Genomic DNA, 17,276 nt, shown 5'->3' on the forward strand with positions numbered 1-17,276 from the left:
TTTAAGCTAAGCATGGATTGGAATTTTTTTTAAGTTAAGTTAAAATACAATTAAAAAGGCACAATTTTCAATAATGTTTTCCAAGTTCGTTGTCAAGGAACAGTCAACGTGAGAAAGGCGAAAAATAATACGAATGGGTACTTGGATCATTCAAGCTTCTGCAAAATGCAGTAGAATATGTAGAATCCCTAGAAATGTCAATGAAAAAAAGGTTTAAACCATCATCGCGCTCAGAAACAATCAACATCTTTCTCGAAACAGACTCAGAATCAGTCACTTCTATCGAAAACCGATGCTTTGATTTTGTTTAATATAACATCAGTCGAGTATTCATTTCAAATATTCCTGTACTTCTCATGTCCGATCGTGGAATAAAATAGTTTTATCAAAATCAGTTCCTACGCGAACGCTAAACTGCAATAAATTATAGAGCGCATTTCTATGGAAGCTTTCAAAACGATGAATACGCCCTTTTAACTACTACGGAAGGAAGGTTGTTTTCAGTTTAGTGTTTTTGCAGTCTGATTATGGAGAAAAATGATCAAAATAACAGAAAAACTCTGTTCTGTGTTTTTCTAATTTATCTCTGTAAGCTACTAATTCAAAAATGAATGCAATTCGTACATGTCGCCAGATGTTTATTAGTTGAATGATTTTTAATCAATCTCTTACGCACACCACATCAATCGGCAAATAATTTGAACTCCATTTTGATACATTTGAACTATCCTAGCAGGTGGTGTCCATTGAAGTTATTAGTTTTCGGTTTAAATTTGTTCATCTGACATCAAATAATCATGTTGGGCGAGCATATTTGAACAGCCTATTTGAACATTCATAGCATCTGTCATCCGTCATCATCATCAGACAAATCGTTCTAAAACCCAGAAATAAGCCCGGGCATCATGATTCCACCAATAGGAAAGGTATAAAGTTTAATATAAAATGAGTATTTTATTCGCCAAACAAAAGCTCCTTTCATGGTTTGCCATCTGCATCACTCTCGCCGATGATTGAAACTCGATGCAACGGACACAACGCCAACAATTTCCAATGCAATTGTCACCTACTTGGTGTGATCCACACGCAACACGCATACACACGCGCACACACACACGCACACACACAGGAGCGCATTCGCCTGAATGTCGGGAAAACAGCGCAACCGAAGCGCCCGTTATCTGCTCGCGAAAGTTCGAACCAAACATTACCGATCCGGCAACCAAATGCCGCCGTCGCCGCCGCCACCGCCGCCTGTCATTATACGTCGCGGCCAGCCAGCCACACCGCCGTGGATCCGAAGGGGGGGGGGGGGGGGGGTTACATGTATAGACTAATCCAATTGATGTAGGAAGAGATGCGCGTGGCCACGATCGGTTCACCGCCGGCACACTGCCGGTCGTGGCTGTACAGCCCGACCAGAAACGGAAGGTAGATGTTGTTGCTGCGCTGCAGCATGATAAACGGATCGCCCCGGCGGCCACAGCTCGGTGCATCGGTTCCATCCTCCCGCAACCGGAAGCTCTGCCAACACATCTGATCACCGTTCAGGTCCGTGTGCTCGGTGAACAGCTTGCAGTCCCGGTTGTGGACCACATTCCGGTCCCGGGCCGACACCGACCGCCCGTCGAAGTGGACCGCCTGGCCATAGTACGGTGTACGGTTGAGGTCCCGCCACAGACAGGCCGGTACCGCGTTCGCACTGACCCTATCACCGAGGAGAGAAGAAGCAATAACAACAACAACATGGTGGAAATGATAAGCGCAATGTTCGGGGGGGGGGAGTGTTGCAAATTAGTGTTGGTCTGTTGAACGTTACGTCGCCCGTTGTTGGTGGTGCCGGTAACTCAATTTGCTAATCTATTCCCTCCACACCGGTATCGGATATGCGTTCTGTCTGTGTTCCCCCAGGATGCCGCAGGCTTTTCGAATTCCATCCAACAGCATTTTGGAAAGTTGGAAAAAGGGGAACCAGCAAATTGAATTGCCATGCATGCCAACTCCCAAGACCACGCCGATTAGTACCAAACACAGCTACGGCTTTTTACCCAACACTTACTGCACATCGGACGCCAGCTTCAGTACCGCGATGTCGAACTCGTGCGTCTTCGCGTTGTAGCTCGGATAGCGGATCGTCTCCTTGACGCGGATGATCTGTGCCGTTCCGTCGTAAATCCGGTCGACGTTCGTCTCGCCAACACTCACCACATCCGGGCTTCGTCTGGAGCGACCGAGAACCGAATTCAATAGTAGCAAAAAGGAGAAAGCAATCTTAAAGCCATACCTGCGAAAGGTGTTGGTACAACCGGCGGTCGTAAGGACCGTGTTGCGGTTGATGAGCGTCCCGATACAGTGCCACCCGATGGCCGAGGACGTCTTGTTAACCTTCCAGCCGATCATTGCCGTATGCGGATGGTCCCCTTCCATCAGCTCGCCGTCCTCACCCGCATCCGCGCCGGCAAACTCGACATACTTCTTGCGAAACCGTTGATAGTTCGTCTCGCACTCCGTCAGCAGCGGTAGATGGGCGGTAGCGATGAACGAATTCACCGGACAGCACACGATGGTGGCCGTCTCGTTGGTGCACAGCTTGATCAGCTGCTTGGTGACGAGCGCCCGGTGCGAACAGTGGTCAATATGGACGCAAACTCCCGCATCCCGGTTCTCACCTTCGCAGACGTAATCGAGGGCGAGCTCCTTCTCCAGCAGCTCCTGCGGTACCGCGCTCAGCTCCGTCGTCTTGTACACGACACTATTTAACCAACCGATGTAGGCGCCGGGGCGCGTCGCTACCAGTGGCCGTCGACCGAATCCACACTCCGGTGCGTACGAACTAACACCGACGAGATCCTCGGGAAACGGTGAACCAACTCCGGCTGCTGTTCCAGGTCCAGGTCCAGGTCGTATCTCACCCAGCACCTCGTTACCATTCCAGGGTTCACAGGCACCGGGAACCAGCGAGTCACCACCGGAACCGAGGCAGAATTGGTGCGTCTCATTGATGCCACTCTTCAGTATACCGTACCCCTGGTACGCGTCGCTGCAATTGACGTTCGCCAGGAGTTGCAGCGTGGCCGTCAGATACCGCTCGGTAGCATCCTCGTTGCCATCCTTGGCACCATCATCGTTCAGGTTGTACGGTCCGATGCCGAACGAAAGGTATCGATCCCTTTGATCATCGACATCACTGTGCGTACTGCCGACGCACGAAACCGCCTTCCAGTCGTATCGATTGCTACGCGGATCGCACGCACCACCAGCGAGGGGACGAGAAGAACGATAGATTTCCACGAATTAGTTTCACGCCACGACGACCGGACCAGTGAGCATCGACTCTCATCGTCGTGGTGTGGTGCCGGAACCGGTTGATTACATTTTCAATCTGCAACACCACTCTCGGCCCGCTCTGCGTAAGGAGTCCTCTACAAGGCCTCCCTACAAAATGGCCGCCAATACCCTCTCCGATTACTCCGCTAAAATGCTCCGTTAACGAATGATTTGTAATAAGGGAATCGCGTACAATTTACACCCCAGAATCCAGGAGAATTCCGTGCTGCTGCTGCTGTGTGTGTGTGCTCCAAGAACAATGTTCCGGTGCTCGAATCACGTTCGAGCAGCACCAGCACCAGCACCAGCAATGTCCATAATCGCCATCAATAAATTATTCGTCCGTCCGCTTTCGCTTTAAATCGGAAATCGAACCCACGACCGGTCCAGGGTCCAGGGTCCGTGTCCCTGGTCCAGAACAACAACCCCAGAAACCGGACCACAATGGCGTACGAGTAAGGGGGGGGTCCGGAAATAAATATAGCAACTTCACAACTCACCGGTTGTCGGTTTGCAGCCGAATCAGTGCCAGATCGTTGTAGAGCGTCTTCCTGTCCCACTCCGGATGGAAGATGACCTCGGCAATCTTCTTCCAGTCGTTGCGATAGTTCACCACATCGACCTCCCTGGTGTTCCGTACACAGCAGCAACCGGCGGCAGCAGCAGCAGCAGGATTTATCGGACCAACGCCAAACCGATCACCCGGAACGGAGGGAGAGAGAGAGAGAGAGATGTGGTTGTAGTTCAAATTGTTAACATTTTCATCCGGAGGATCCTGGCGTTTCCCGGGAATCCAGGGAATCGCACAGCAAAGAACGGAAGAAGGAGAGACAGAGCACGGAGGAGGCAGTTAGTGCACTTACACATCCTTGACGCATCGGGCGGACGTCAGGGCGTAGTCCTGTGCAACAATTGTGCAACCGCAAATCCACTCCACGTTCTCGCCCTCCTTGCCGACCGCACACTGCACTCCGGGACCGAGTTCCGGGCCGGGGGTCCGTGCACCAGAGAGTGTAGACAGCATGCCAAGGGTGCCCGAGTGTGTGTGCATTGTGCACCACCAGGAAGACCAGGATGGGGCCACCGTCGGGGAAGCCAAAAAAGCAGGAAACGAAAAGTCGAAAAGATGCTCGAACGATGTTAGTCTTCTGCTTCGTTGGTGGCACGCGCTCGTAGAGGAGAACGTGAAGGCCATCGGAAGACTGGCCCAGTAAATAGTCGTTGTTTAACTAACCTTAAATTCTTTGAATACGTGCAATTTAGCACGCAAAGGATTGGCCGGTACCGTGCTCCTCACACCGGTTAGATGCGTCTCGGGGGTGAGTGTCTGCAATGGAGAAGGGAAATGAAAGCCAAAAGCTGCAACACTGTGACTTGTGTGTCTGTATGCGTTCGGGGAAGGTGCACTCAAGTGCTTGAATCTCTCTCTCGGTGGAAAAGTGTCTACCAGGAACACTCTAAACCCTACCGGACGTTCAGTTCGATCGAGCGAATGCATTAAATCTGTTAACGGGAATCAGAATCGATTTGTAGCTGTCCAGCTGGCCACTTCAGGAGAGAAGGGACTCTCTGCTTTTGGTCAGGCGTTGGCGTTTTTTTTTTTTGTATAAATCAAACACTACACAAGCATCGCTTTACATCGAACCATTCCGAATTCAGGCGTTAGTGTCGAGGGCACACCGGAGCTTACTGCGACCTAAACCATGGAAACGTCGTCGTCGCCGTCGTCGGCCTACCTTAAGCTCCGTTGCGACGAGCGCAGTGTCACGTTCACGCCGCGAAATGTGTCGCACAACACAATCCGCCGGATGGTACACTCGCTTCGTGACGTCCTCAATCCACAGGATGTAATGTGGCACCTTAGCGTACACGCCGGGCGTCGTGGCACCACAAGGCACACCCAACGCCGACACACCGACCACAAAAGGAGTGTACCGAGAGCTGGACAGTAACCGCACCTGCAGCGGTCCTCCGGTATCACTCGGACAACTCTTGAGCTTCTCATCCCCTGCGCACATCTGCATCCGGTTGATACCGCGCCGGAAGGCTTCCTTGTTATCGCGATACCAAAACTTGCACCGATCCTGATTGATCGGATTCAGCGGCGCCGTCACGATCGGTGGTGACACTTCGGCATCTACGCGAAATAGGAAGGAGGACGAATAATAGAAATCCACGAAGAGTCACATAGGGCCCTATTGCGAGTGTCTTGTCTTGCAAACGAGACTGCCTTACTACTGCTGAAAAAACTTAGCAGTCTTGTTTAGCTTTTATGAATAAACTTGTGATTTTTTACAGCCTGATTTCAAAACAAATACTAATACTACCAAATTAGTCTCCAATACCACCAAAAACCAACATCTTTCGTTCCAATGGCAACTACGACCAAAACGAAAAAATATACCATTTTCAGTCTCGTTTTCAAGACTCAGAGTCTGTTGCCAAAACCTACCAGACTCTGAGTCTTGAAAACGAGACTGAAAGTCGCGTTGCCATTGGACCGAAAGATGTTGGGTTTTGGTGGTGTTGGTGAAAAATTTGTTAGTATTAGTATTTGTTTTGAAAACCGGCTGTAAAAAATAACAAGTTCATTCATAAGAGCCCAAAAAGACTGCTAAGTTTTTTCGGTAGTAGTAAGGCAGTCTCGTTTGCAAGACAAGACACTCGCAATAGGGCCCATAAATACACACACAGACGATCGATACTCACAAAAGTCCCATCCGGATGCGTAAAGCCGATCGAATGGCAGGGAATCGTTGGTGTAAAGGCAGGCCGGCGTAACGAAATCGGTGACACTGAAAGCACGAGCCACAGAAACCGGTTAATGGTGGGCCACGGCGTGCGTCTGGTTGCGCGTCGACTTACGTCACGGGTTGTTTGAGGCGCAGCAACGCAACGTCATGATACGCACTGTCGAATTTAAACTCCGGATGACGCACGATCTCCGCGATTTCGATCTGCTGCACATAGCGATCATCTTTGGGGTTGTACAGGTCGAGATCCCCGAGTCGCACCACCACCGGTTCCGCACTAAGTAGAGGAAAGGCAGCAAAACTCTGGAGTTCAACTCTGGAGTCGAAACCGGGAGACGTTGGCGCCACTTACCCTTCATCCTGCGTGCAGTGAGCGGCCGTCAGGATAAAGTCTTCCGCGATCAGTGTCCCACTGCAGCGCCACTCGAGCTCCCCTTTACCGGTGGCCGGTCGCCAGCCCAGGGCCGCCAGGTGGGCAAACTCGCGCGAAAACGAGGGATACTCTTCCGTGGGGGCAGCAGCCGTCGGTTCATCGCTGGCCAGTTTCTGTAGCCGAAGCGAACAGTCTAGCGGGCGAAGAACAATCGAACGAAGGTGTGGTGTAACCGGGTGAGTTATGTCAGTCGTCAGTAACCAAGCGTCAAACGCCTTCCAACCTTACCTTCCAGTGATCCGGAGTCGGGAATCGTATGGACACTCAGCTCTGCAGTGAAGCGTGACGTGAGAAGAGAGAGAGAGAGAGAGAGAAAGAAGAGAGAGGGCAAAGCACAGTTAACCTTGAGGCGCGCAACAATCCGCTTAACGGTACTTCGCCTACTTCCTAGAAAGGCCTCCATTTTGAGAGATGGAGGAAGGGGCAACTAACCTTCAAATGATTTGCGAAATGCGGCCACCAGCTGTTGATGATCAGCTGACGAGAGCAACAGCAGCACGAGCAGCGCGATGAAGCGCGCCCCGAACGTTCCGCGTTCCAGCATGGCGTACGATCGACTGAAGATCGCGATCCGCGAAGAAGGCATCGACCACCCATCGAACTCGATTCCGAGTCGATCCGAGCGCCACGTTTGGTTTATGTAACGATGGCGGCGTCGAAACCAAAACAACTCCACCGTCGTCGTCGTCGTCGTCGTCGTCTTCGTCGTCGTCTTTGCTGCCACACGCATACATGCGTTTCTCGGTGCCGGCGCCCCGGTTTGTTGAAATGGAACGACGCGGGAACGCCATTGAGATGAGGGAAGCAGCCGGTATGCCGGCATATACTTTCACTTTCGTGGCGCCACCGCAGCAGTAGCAGCAGCAGCTGGTTGGGAATGTTGCGCGACTGTTGCGTGCAATGATGATCGTCACGGGGTAGTACGATCGCCGATCGCGATGTCGATCGTGCTTTATGCTTTCTGGTGCAGCAAGAAGCATAACAGCATTTTACACAATAGAAGCAGTTGAGATTAAGTGGCAATGTTTGCAAAAGAATGGTTAACGATAGTATGACAATACAGTATGTTATGCCTGGCAGGTTAAAACTGAATTGAGATTATTTTATCCCCCCAGTTATTAATAGATATGCTTTTTAGGAGTTGACAAAGTTAGTCTTGATAAGAGAAATAAATTAAATAGGTTTTGTTATTGGCAAAAATGAAACCATTTTTAGCTGCATGCAATTGTAATGCAAAGAAATAATAGGAATGCAAATGAATGCAAAGAAACGACTTTGAGCAGCACGAAGGCAGTTGTAATAAAAAGTGGCGTAAGCTGATAAATAGACAAACTAATTAACGTAAACAAAACAAACTAATAACAAGTCAAGTGTAATAAGAACCAATGCAAAAGAAACACAAAACAGCATAATCATGTAAAATGGCTTTACAATAATGTTTAAAATGGGCATAAATTTCAACCTATGCTGTGCCATTACATATCGAATGCAATAAATTGAATTGGACTTTATTTTTTCATCACAAAAACAAAATAACAAGAATTTAGTTGAACATGGAAAGCAAGTTAGAACTGTAAGGGCAATGGTAAATTCCTGAGCTCTTCTCTTCCATTTTTAAATATCTTTGTTTTTGTTGCATAATTTGTTTTAAACACGAGTTGTTCGTGCAACTGTTGATTTTTTCACTGTTACACTGCCGCTGTGCATAGTATAGATTTATTTTAGTGTAGATCGTTTATATTCATTTTTGGTTGCTATTGAAAATAGAATTTCTTCTGTCTCACAGCATTATTAGCTACCATGTTTCAAAACTAATTCGCAAACGACCTCTCTAAACGCCACCAAAAAGATCGGAACCATCCTCGAAATAGACCTCATTTGAATACCATTTCCGTGGCGTGCATCAATAATTTAAGATAAAATGTACTCGCCTTTCATTCTTAACGAACCACTAACTGCACCAACGCCACAACAGCAGCAGCGGCAGCAGCATCGTGCCAAAGTTTGCATGCACTCGACGTATTAGGGATTTTACACATTTCCTAATGGATGCAATGAACCCGTTAGACCAGCCCATCGGAGGTGTTCATGATGGGGAGAAGGGAATGATGGAGCTAATACTCCACCGGAACGGCATGTGCCCGGCACAGCACGTCGCTCCGGAGTCCCGGGGCCCCTGTGTCCGAAATACACCTTATTTTCCGTCGTTTTCCGCGAGTTTCCTCGTAATTAAAAAGTACCTTGTAATGCTACACCATCGACAGGGGAAATCAATTTTCTCCATGAATTATCAAAATGCGCCACAACCGTCCAGGTAGGTTGGGTGAGTGGTTGAGGGAGGGGGGGGGGGGGTTTGAGGAAAGTAACCGAAGCCTAGGCCTTCCTCCCAGTGCGAGCAGTGCAGGGTAGGTAAAGGGGACGGTATGGCGTGCAATGGAGCGCACACGAAGTGGAATCTAATTTCAGGAAAGTGAATTTCCGCTACAACGTACGAGAAACAGCTCCAGGGCCACCACCACGACCACGGAGACTCCAGCTCAACATGACGAAACGCTCCCGAGGTCAGTCACCGTCATCGTCGTCGTCGTCGTCGTCGTCATCGACGGAAGAGGAACAACAACAACGGTAGAACACTATTACGCTATTCGTCGACGGAAAGCGTAAGAAAACCCTTCGGAACCGGCACACACACACACACACACAAACGGTGGTCCAACACGCTCACATCCGGCGTTTCCAGGCGTTCCTGAGGCCAGTCGCTCTGGCATGGCGCGTGAAGTTCGTGGAAGTTTCAATGGTTACACATACGCCAGCTAGTACCTCCCGATGGGCTTGACACGAGTTCCGCGTCCGGGGGGATGCTTTTGCGAAATGCGTTCAATGTGATTTCCGGGTTTTCCATCGCCTCGATGCCAAGGGAATTTTCTAGTGTTTTGTCTTCCCCGTTTCATTCGCCATTCGGCGATCAGCTCGTCGCCTTGCGCCAGTATGTTGCAATCCCCGAGAAAAAAGGCCCCGTGGCCTGTGGGGACAAATCGGTGCAAGAGTTTTGTAGCGGGAACAGAAAACGAAACGACATGAACCCCGAATTGCCACTCGAACAATTCACAAGCGTGTCTGCGGGCCTTTGGGTAATCTAGAATGGAAGAGCGCTGGATAAACACCGAATAGTACGACGGTTAAAAGGGGGTTCGCAGGAAAAACATCTCGCATGATCAAGAAGGACCCTCGCAAAACGGAGCGCAGTCCTCGAATTCAGCGAACGCGAACTGGACGAACTGCAACTGCTGCGCGAATCTCAAAATTGGCTGACGTAGAATTGGCGCGTCTCTGAGAATGAAACGAAAGTCCAAATCCAGACCAACGTAATTCGTACTTCGCTTTTCAGTTCGTCGCAGTATCCTCGGTAGTACTTGGGAACCAACATCCTCGATGGGCCTCGAACGGTCCGTGATGGTTGTCCGAGTGTACCTGAATCCTCCGCCTTCTATCTGTATCTCGGCACATGCCCGCATGTGCCACATGGACTTCAATCAAAGCGCAATACCAAGATTGCAACAATAATGTGACGGCTTCTTGTTGCTTTTGTTTTTGTTTTTTTTTTTTGGTGTGCTTTACGGAAAGATCCTTTGGCCCTGGAATGCGCCAAAAGGGCCAAGCAAGTGCAAGCAAGTACCTTTATCCGTCTACCTTCATCACACACCGGTACGAGCTGTCATATTTATCATGCACAAAAGTCGAGGATCTCGGCCGCAACCTTGAGCCATTCATCACCGGGGCTTCATTTTGTTTTCCATTCCATGCCCTCTATTTCTCTCTCTCTCTCTCTCTCTCTCTCTCTCTCTCTCTCTCTCTCTCTCTCTCTCTCTCTCTCTCTCTCTCTCTTTCTCTCTCTCTATACCTCTGCACAATGGTAGTGCAATCCAGGAAGTGCTTCATATTATCCTTGAACTTCTCACGGTGCTTTTCCTTGGCCCTAGTTCGTCGACACTCGAGAACGAAAGCGAGAAAACCCTTCCAAAAGCTGAAGAAGCAGGTCGGCTGAAAGGTGGGGCAAGTGCGAGACTCACACACACATACACAAAACGGCACACTTCGTGCCGTGGCAATGGAATCAAATTGGTCCTCCAGCTCTCTAGTATTGCAGCTTCGTCATGCCAGGCCAGCATGGCTTGGCATGTTGGTTGGTTAGTCCTAGTGTGGTTTTTGGCTCAGTCTGTCCACGGTGGACAATCCGGTGGACAAGCCCGACAAGACGGATGAGACCGACGGATGCAGCGTCCGTGTGTGGAACACGACGGTGAACGTCGAGTACCAATTGCCAGGCGGACCGACGGAAGGCCAAAATAGAATAGAAGGCCCGGGATAGGATATTGTTTATGACACTAGAAACCCGGGGAATGGAGAGACCGAGATCGAGTCGCCAGACAGAACCTCGAACACTGGCAGTACCGGACGAAAATGGTTGACAAGCCAGCGCGCTTGTTACCGTTCATGGGGATGCCGTTTCTCGGTCTCCGGCTCTCCGGGTTTTGAAGTTGATGGAGGACGTTTGTGTTGATAATTCAACTGGAGGTACTTTGGCGCAATCTAGGGGGTTCTTTTTTTTTTTTTTTTTTTGGTGAACAAAAGTTAAGCGAACACTGTATGCCCTCAATGAGTACCATGTCTACAAACATGGTGCAATGGCGGTACTCTGGGATGCTCAACATCTACTCAAGAGGTCAGAAGGATTTCTGGGTTTTATAATTCGTGTCAAACATTCGCTGTGGCCATTGTTTAGATGCGATTTGCGATGTAGTTGTTCACTTCCAAATAACTACTTGAGCAACTACTAATGGATTTTATTAGATTAAACTTAAATACAATATAAGTTTTCAGAACCCCTTTCGGTATCCCATAATGCATTTTGATTTTATGGGTGAAAGCGTGACTATATTACTAAAATGGTCCATAATGAAGTCATCTTACTGTGTATTACTGGAGTTGCATCGTTTTTATTAACTTATGGAATAAGCTTCGAGCAGGTAAGATTCGGAATTCCATTGCAAAGCATAGATATTTTTTTCTGCAAGACAATTTTCACTCTGTAGTTGGAAAAAAGAATCTGGAAAAATGGAGAGATCATTATTGCTAGGAGAGAACTACGGTCGAATTAGCTATAAAAATATGATAAACATAATTTAGCATAATGATATAGCGTCATCGTGTGAGTAAAGAAACGTGGAAAACAATATAAAATATATTTATCGGATGCAGCCTTATCCATAATTTCAATCGTGCTGAAAAAACGGGAAAAAAGCAAAATAATGAAAGAAAACCAATGAAAGTTAATATCAAACCGCATATCCGCATGAAATCGAGTAAATCAGCTAGTATTTAATAAACGCCATGATAATTTCCGAAATTGTAGCGCTTGTAGATTGTAACAATACTTTGAGAAATATGTCGTTCCAAAATCTTCTAAAATCGAAATTAGCGTCAATTAGCAGTTTAAAAGCATACCACTAGTAACCATTCCATTGTTTAACGCTGTTTGTGTTAATTACTTCTATAAAAAATACATTTCAACCTTAACAAGAACAGCACTCCCTACAGCAAACCAGGCGGACTAACAACAAGTGTATTTCAACGCCATGCTTCTCCAACGATTATGAACCCGGCTACTCCAAACCGAGTGCAAAGACATGTTTCGGCCAAGATTAAGGCCCTTGCTGTCGAGGCGCCCCACGCCCAATACCCCCGCGTGGCCAGGAAGCTGGCGCAGTTTTCCGCGCACAACACTCTGTTTCACTATCGTTTCATTAAGACACAAGCTACCTGCTACTCCTCGTCGTCAAACTTCTCCAACACACAGCATTATAGGCCACCCTTTGCGCTGGTCGCTGCCAATGCTCGCCATGTTTCACCAAACGCTGTACTTCAACGCCGTGGTAACGCGACTTCCCCAAAAACTATGCCCATCCCTGGGCGTAAGCTGCTTCCTTCCCTAAGCTTACGCCACCGATACGCGCACCGAGCGCACGTGGAAACTCCAGCCAGCGGCTACAGGATCGTGAGGACCAGCAACATTGTTGTTGGCGCTGTTGTTGTTTTGTTTCCTTCAATTAGTTGTTGCTGTCCGTCTTCATCGTCGTCGTCGTCGTCGTCGGGACCACCACCTTAGCATAAACCGTGCTGTTGCTTTTGCAACATTTCCAGCGTGACACAAGAGCCACGGCATGCACACACACACACACACACACACACAGCGATCGGGCACGTGTTTGGTGGGGCGTGCTTTGCCAAGAGCAGCGGAGCATTTAACGAGAGACGAGTGCTTCGGCGAAGGACGCCGAGAGAAGCCGGCAATTAGTGTTTAACCTTATTAGACAATCACGAATGAGCGAGTATTTGCACGTGGCCCTAGCATGCGTGCCTGGGTGTGTGTGTGTGTGTGTGTGTTAGTGTGGTTCCGGATTGGAGTGAAGATACCAACTTTTGATACCAGGGCAACTTTTGATCGGTTCTCGGCCCCTCCCGGGAAGAGGAGTTCAGGCACAGAGGTAATTGATGGTAGCCAGCTCCTTGCTTTGCATACACACACACACACACATACACACGACGTGTGGGAACGTTTCGCCTTCGTGTTAGATCGATTGTATTCGAACCGAAATTGAATTACTTCTCAGCAAACTCTCCAAACCCCCGACACACACACTCATACACACACATTCCAGTTCCGATCCGATATGCTTCACAGAAGGAAAGGAAAGATAAGGGGAAGCAGGGAAACGGTTCCAGCGACACCAAACGACCCACATGTACCCACACACACACCTGGACGTGTATCTTCTTCGATTTGGGCTGGGTTGTGGGTGTTTCAAGCACACACACACACACTTGAAATTCCCTAAGGCAACCTTCTCCCTCCCTTGCCGGTTGAAATGGAGACCAAAGTTCGTCCCCTCGCCAAAGCCCCCTTCAATCCACAGTACGCAGAGTCCTTTGAGGTCGGTTTGATTCCGGCGTGCCAGGACGTGCCGGAAACGCGGAACGGCAACGATCCGTCGCACGGGGACTGGAATCGGAATCGGAAAACAAATCGACGGACCTGCCTGCCTGCCTGCTTGCCTGCCACGGACCACCCGCGACCACCAGGGCAGGACCATCACTAATCTCGGGAACGGGAATGTCGCGCTATCAGGAATCGAATCAATTTCCTCGCGTCCTCCGCGGAGTGTTCGAGCGAGGACGGCGTGAACGTGATAACGCTCCGGCACGTGACTGACAACGGTGATAAGTGATTTTATCGCATCCTCGCAGCCTCGAAATCATGCTGCTCGTCGTCTACTTCGATCGCTTCCTTGGAAGATGCAGTTCCCCGGGAATGCCAAGAATCGGAAGAGCTAAGGAAGCGGCGGCGGCAGCAGCAGCAGCATCTTTGTTTATTTCGCAACAACATCAACGGCCGAGACGGCCACTGGTTCCGTTCACATTGCTGCTTCCAATTCCCTGGTTTCAATCATGTTAAATAGCGATGCTGCATGATGTTGATGCTGAGCACCCGAGCCACCGAGCATGCTTCAATGGAGCCGCATTCCGAGAGTTGAGCGGATTGGTTGCCATGATGATGCATGATACTGCTTTGTGTCTTGTCAGCACACGCACGCACACATACACAAGGAAGGTCACTCCGTGATGAGGAAACGGTTTTCCGAAGACAAGACGCAACATAAATCCGCTCCATCCTTGTATTCGGTTTTGGGGAAAGCATGGAAATGATGGAAAGATTTCTACGCGAAGACGCGAAATGGCTCTTGACTACCAATTTGCCAAGCTGGTCAGCAAGCTCTTCGAAGGCCATTCTAGCGATCAGATGGTGGTGGTAGTAGCGGTGGTGGTGGTGGTGGTGATGATGGTGGTGGTAGTAGATAACTCAAGCAGAAACAATTAAAAATGCCTTTCCGCTGTTCCGTGCACGCTTTTTCTCTTTGCCATCGCTTTGCCCAAAGAACGGTTGGCCCCGGTCAGCGAGCAATCCGTTCCACATTATGCGCCACATTATGGCATTCTTTATGGCAAAAAAACAAACGCTTTAGCGCAGAACATAATACGCCGATAACGGCCAGCGCGCCCAGAGATGAACCCATCGCCGGAACCAACAGAATGAATTCCAACAGAAAAAAAAAACAAACAAAAAACCGGAACACAAAACACAAAAAGGACCGAGCGCCGGGGATACGGTCCAAACTTTGGCGCGAAAGTGAATTGAACATAACTACTTGCCCATTAGCTCTCACAACCGACCGACCGACAGCCGGTAGTGGCCGGGAAAGGGAGAAGGTCCAGAGGGAAAGGGGCTCTGGCCAAAGATAAGCGCCAAAGACACGGATCATTCTCCATTCATTCCATGTTCGCTCGAAACAGATTGACCGCGGCTGATCGCATCCGAGGTTCCGAGGAGCCAGAACAGACAGACGGACGGCCGGACAGTCGGACTTGAACCGGACTGACTCCTGCAGAAGTCACTGCGGGTCACGGGCCGAGCCGAGTCAGCACAAGCCCCCGGAACTAATAGACGGAATTAATCATTCAGATTGAGAAATGAGCAAAGCGTATCGGCCAGACGCCCGGACGACCCGTTGCGACTGCGTTGAATACCGAAAAAGGACGAACGCCTGCCCCGCAAAACCGCCATCACCGCAAACTTCCGCGCGCATTACCAATTAGGCTGGCAAAAGGCCGGACAGCCGCTCCGTCATCCGAATCATTCATTCATCCGCTCCAGACATTATAAATATTCAAGCGGCTTCGCTGCTGCAAACTTCTTCTTACGGTTGCTGCTGCTGCTGCTGCTGCTGCTACTGCTGCTGCATTCCGATGCCGACCGAGAGAGACGAAAGTGGTCTTTTGCGGCCTGACGGTAGAACCTTTTGTTCCGGGACGTAGCAGCCGCCGCGCGCCGGCGGCGAGATGCCTTCACTAGCGAGAACGTCCATGGCAGGGCCTGTCGCAAACAAACGGTTGACCGCGACCGAGATCAAACTTCACCGCCGCCGGACGTCCCGGAATCCGGAGGGTTTGTCACTCAAAACACGAACCCCTTTTTCCTCGGAATCGTTTTCCTTTTTAGTCCGCTCGGCCCCGGCCGTTGCTTTTTCCGGGAAATTACAACGGGAAATCTGAATACGACATTTTCTTTCAACATATAGTTCAATCTGAATACAAACAAGTTTATGATTATTTTTCCATAATTTATCCTTTTACCGAGAAAGGACCGCCGACCGAGGCCGAGTTCGAAGTAACGGCAGCGAGTTCATTTACCATCAGGTCGATGTTCCGTCCGGTAGTCGTGGGCTTCCCGGGGATACCATTTAAATAACCGGTGCTACCCCAGCTGTCCACCCCACCCCGTTGGAGGCGATTTGTTTTTCGGACATTCCGGAACCGATTTCCGATTGGAGCGGTCCGGAGGAACCGTCGTCACACCACGTCGCACGTCCTGGCCGATCGTCGAATTTATTGGGGATCCAGCCCAGGAGGAGAACGCAATTTTCATCTGATAGGTTTTAGTTGGCTTTATTTTACCGCAAACCACACACACTCACACACACATACACGGACCATCCTCGGCCCTCGGGTACCTGGTAACCCTAAATTGGATTCGTACACTGATTGCAATCTTCCATATCGGGCTGGAACTCTTCGATCTGGAGCGTGGTTTCGAAAAAGCGATACTTGGCGTGAACCGTCTGCGTTGCCTGCCGGAGCACCAGCTCGGTGTTGGTGTTCGGTTCTGAAAAAAAAAAACCGGTGGAGGGGGGTGAACAGAAGACGGAGAACAGAATGTCAGAAGGTCGGCCGCAAGTCAGTCAATAAAGCCGGTGACTTCACACCGGTGGGATAGTTGGAGTTGATACCGACGCTGCACACACACACACACACACGCTCACATACACACACGATGGCTGCCGCTTGTTTGTTTACAATTAAAGAACGGAATTTTTCCTTTTTTTTCTTGGAATTTTTCTGCTTGCACTCCCCATCGTGGTTCGTAAAAATTGATCCAAAAAATCACCAGGTAGTGTCACGAGTTGGAAGTACAACCGACAGTATTTTACATTTGTTTATGAATGTCCTGGTAGAAGACTGTTTTGAAAGAAGGGTGAAAGCGAAACAAAAACAATCCTTCTGAGCTGAGTTCCCTGGGAACCAATTACCGAAAAGAAATTCATGAATCACTAATAAAACGATCCAATAATCCTGTGTGTGTGTGTGTGAAGCAGAAAGGAAGAACCTCAACGCAACTAGCACCCTTCTCTGCTAGGGGATGTGAAGTGGATGAAACCACCTAATGAAGCGACAATGGATGCGTGTGCGTGATGCGACCGCGCCTGTACAAAGAAACAGGAACTTGAAACGTTCTCTCCCCCTATACGATACGCAAAACCCGTTGGTGGCTCTCCAGTGGTTTCGAGTAGATAAGGGATACGGGACAAAGGGAGAGGGGGGGTGGGGGGTGCGCTAACAACCAGGCGTCTCCATCCGACAAACCCCTTCTTACCGACGGCCAAATGAGCAGCGAGCGCTATCTTGTTGATGCTCAGCGCCCAAATGCGCAGATTGTGTACCCGCACGACGCCCTCGATCTGCAGGAACGTTTGCATAACTTCGGTGTAATCGAGATACTTCGGGGTGCCCTCCATGAGAACCTGCGAGAAAAGGAAGAAAATGAAAATGAAGAGAGAGAAACGGAAACGGAACGGAGCGAGAATGAATGA

General features: G+C 49.5%; 2 protein-coding genes across 9 annotated transcripts in view; both read right to left on the reverse strand.

Moving 5' to 3' along the window:
• Positions 1 to 929: 929 nt before the first annotated feature.
• Positions 930 to 7,059, reverse strand: LOC125949824 (uncharacterized). The gene is made up of 12 exons (XM_049677221.1): positions 6,946 to 7,059; positions 6,742 to 6,783; positions 6,433 to 6,646; positions 6,193 to 6,357; positions 6,037 to 6,122; positions 5,064 to 5,464; positions 4,562 to 4,654; positions 4,191 to 4,291; positions 3,828 to 3,953; positions 2,285 to 3,235; positions 2,060 to 2,221; positions 930 to 1,708 (listed from the first exon to the last, which is right to left on the reverse strand). Exons 1-12 carry the CDS (start codon positions 7,055 to 7,057, stop codon positions 1,321 to 1,323), a joined length of 2,841 nt encoding a protein of 946 aa, XP_049533178.1. The 5' UTR covers positions 7,058 to 7,059; the 3' UTR covers positions 930 to 1,320.
• A 9,004-nt stretch (positions 7,060 to 16,063) lies between these two features.
• LOC125949847 (zinc transporter 2) overlaps positions 16,064 to 17,276 on the reverse strand; it is a 24,603-nt gene continuing 23,390 nt past the window's right edge. For all 8 annotated transcript variants that reach the window (XM_049677279.1, XM_049677278.1, XM_049677274.1 and 5 more), the window contains exons 8-9: positions 17,060 to 17,207; positions 16,064 to 16,291 (exon numbers count right to left, since the gene is read on the reverse strand). In XM_049677279.1, coding sequence (XP_049533236.1) covers positions 16,149 to 16,291; positions 17,060 to 17,207 — 291 coding nt within the window. In that variant the 3' untranslated portion in view covers positions 16,064 to 16,148. The remainder of the gene's footprint in view (positions 16,292 to 17,059; positions 17,208 to 17,276) is intronic.

The sequence above is a fragment of the Anopheles darlingi genome, chromosome 2 (genome assembly GCF_943734745.1).
Source record: "Anopheles darlingi chromosome 2, idAnoDarlMG_H_01, whole genome shotgun sequence".
Lineage (NCBI taxonomy): Eukaryota > Metazoa > Arthropoda > Insecta > Diptera > Culicidae > Anopheles > Anopheles darlingi.

What these genes read in the sequence shown, in the direction of transcription:
- LOC125949824 (XM_049677221.1), bottom strand. Translation starts at nt 7,057, where the DNA reads ATGCTGGAACGCGGAACGTTCGGGGCGCGCTTCATCGCGCTGCTCGTG. An exon ending in ATTTCGCAAATCATTTGAAG is followed by an intron (nt 6,784 to 6,945) that starts GTTAGTTGCCCC and finishes GCTTCACTGCAG; the next exon opens with AGCTGAGTGTCCATACGATT. An exon ending in AAGCTGGCGTCCGATGTGCA is followed by an intron (nt 1,709 to 2,059) that starts GTAAGTGTTGGG and finishes CCTCGGTGATAG; the next exon opens with GGTCAGTGCGAACGCGGTAC.